At 52.8% G+C, this 1979-nt stretch overlaps 1 protein-coding gene across 1 annotated transcript; it reads right to left on the bottom strand.

The window, feature by feature from the left end:
- Nucleotides 1–330: 330 nt before the first annotated feature.
- Nucleotides 331–1582, bottom strand: LOC100908834 (lysine-specific demethylase 4D-like; the record flags this gene model as incomplete). The annotated part of the gene is made up of 3 exons (XM_003742529.1): nucleotides 1430–1582; nucleotides 1063–1285; nucleotides 331–572 (listed from the first exon to the last, which is right to left on the bottom strand). Coding segments are annotated over exons 1-3 (618 nt in total), but the record flags the coding sequence as incomplete, so codon positions are not given.
- Nucleotides 1583–1979: the final 397 nt, after the last annotated feature.

Raw genomic sequence — 1979 nt, 5'->3', positions numbered from 1 at the left:
GTCGCTTGTATTTTTTTACGTTCATCGTACTTTCGCTTGAGTTCCTCCACATCGAGAGGTATTGCTTAAATACAATCGCACTGAGAACGGAGAAAATATATCATGAATTCCTGACAGCTCTAGCCGGGAAGTCATTCAGAGTGGATGGATGGAATCTCTGGATGGGTTCGAATGAACTAAAATGATAGCAACTACGGCTCGTCGCTCATCATGGAACGGAGGAAGAAAATTGAATTTGGCGGGTGTAGAGCAAATTGCAAAAGTATTATATATCGCTCCCCTGCGTAGGCTGTACCAAAGGCTGCAGAGAGGGGACTTCTCCTCACTCACCTCATGGGCTCTGATCCCTCGCGGGATCCAAGCTCTGGAAGCGAAATTGATGGCCTCTGTAATGTTGGGGCCGAAGTTGAAGCCGCTGTGGTAGCCTCCTGAGAACGTGATCACGAACTCACCCTGCCTCTGGCAGGCCCTGACGACAGGGATCCCCCTTGCTTCCAGGATTTCGGGAGCTATCACGGTCGATTTGTGCCGCAGGAACGCGGCACAGTTTTCGTGCTGGTCCGGTAGGAGCTCTATCAAGGGGAATCGGAATAGTTCTCAGGGGGGCTTTCAGAGAGCGGAAATGTCCTTGAAGTAATGTAAGACGGTGGCTGACGGTGGCCCGTGGCGTGCGGCATCGAGCTTATACACGCATACATCTCACCGACCCCTAGGGTCTCCCACCCAAGCGAGCCGACGACGAGAAGGCAACTTCATCATGATTTCATACACGCCGTGCAGTCTATTCGGTCACGACTTCGAAGCCTCGGGGCCGGATTAGATTATCCTCTCTAGAGTGAATCCCAGACGAGCCTGCACGCAGCCCGCACATAGCCGCAGTGTCGAACGCGTTCGGTTACTCGATACGCGACGCTCGATCCAAGAGTCGTGACGTCATCAGAGAGTCGCTCGACGACAACAGTCCTTCTCTTGATCGACCGGCGTGGTCTCGTCCCACGTTGGAGTGAGCTCCCCGACTTCTCAATGACTAACGGGATCGCCCGTAACATAAGACTAACTCACTGGAGACAACTTGCTCGAATCTTTTTCCGAAGCCTGCCGAAACACCATACCAGAACTTCGCCTCCCCTTGATGTAGGAAATTGATCGAGTAGAGGTTTTTATCCTCGACGTGCCAGGGGAAGGTGGACAGCCAAGTCCCGAAATACAAGTAAGGGGTCGTGACCCCCAGTATGGTCTTTTCTTCTAGATCCAGGATCGTACCGAGGTTTCTCAAGTTGAAGCTCTGAGAATACGGAAGCCATTTCTCTCAATTTCAGGGGACAGATGACGAAAATTCCTTCACAGCAGCGAAAGCACCATGGGAGCCGCTAGCAGGCGGCTCTCCTCTGGGCCGCGGAAGGCTGGCCAATATTCGGGAAGAACTCACCTCAGAGTCTTTGTGGAGGAGTGATGCATCCACGTCAGCTCCATAGAGTGGTTTGCTATCTCCAACTGAGGCCCAGTATTCGAGCTCCGCCGTCGCTTCGTCCGTAGGAGCTTTCGACGTATTCGTCTTCTGCCTGAAACTTTTCACCGTCATGGGCTTCAAGGCCCTGTACTCAAGGGAGAATAAACCCGCTGCCCCGCTGAATGTGGCTCTCAAGGGCCGGTCGATCATCAGTCATCAGTCGCTCCACTTGGCTGACCTCATTGCCGCTACGTTGTCGCGCCAGCCTTGCTGGAGGGGGGATTACCTAAGGAAACGATTAGATTTGGGAAACCCCGGCTAGCTGTGATGCGGACTCCATGTGGGGTCAGTTGACATCATTTTATGGGATATTCACTTCCACAATGCCCGATCTTCGGGCCTTTTGCTTCTCGATCTTTCTGATGAACTTGGAGAAGTCAAGCATGTCATCTTCCGTGGAGTAGAAGACTGGGGCTCCGGAGGCCGCTGGAACGCGGTAGACAAATATCAGGTCGAATTCGAGAATCTC

Source organism: Galendromus occidentalis, unplaced genomic scaffold, assembly GCF_000255335.2.
Source record: "Galendromus occidentalis unplaced genomic scaffold, Mocc_1.1 scf7180000077425, whole genome shotgun sequence".
Classification (NCBI taxonomy): domain Eukaryota; kingdom Metazoa; phylum Arthropoda; class Arachnida; order Mesostigmata; family Phytoseiidae; genus Galendromus; species Galendromus occidentalis.
This window is presented reverse-complemented; position numbering and strand designations above follow the sequence as displayed.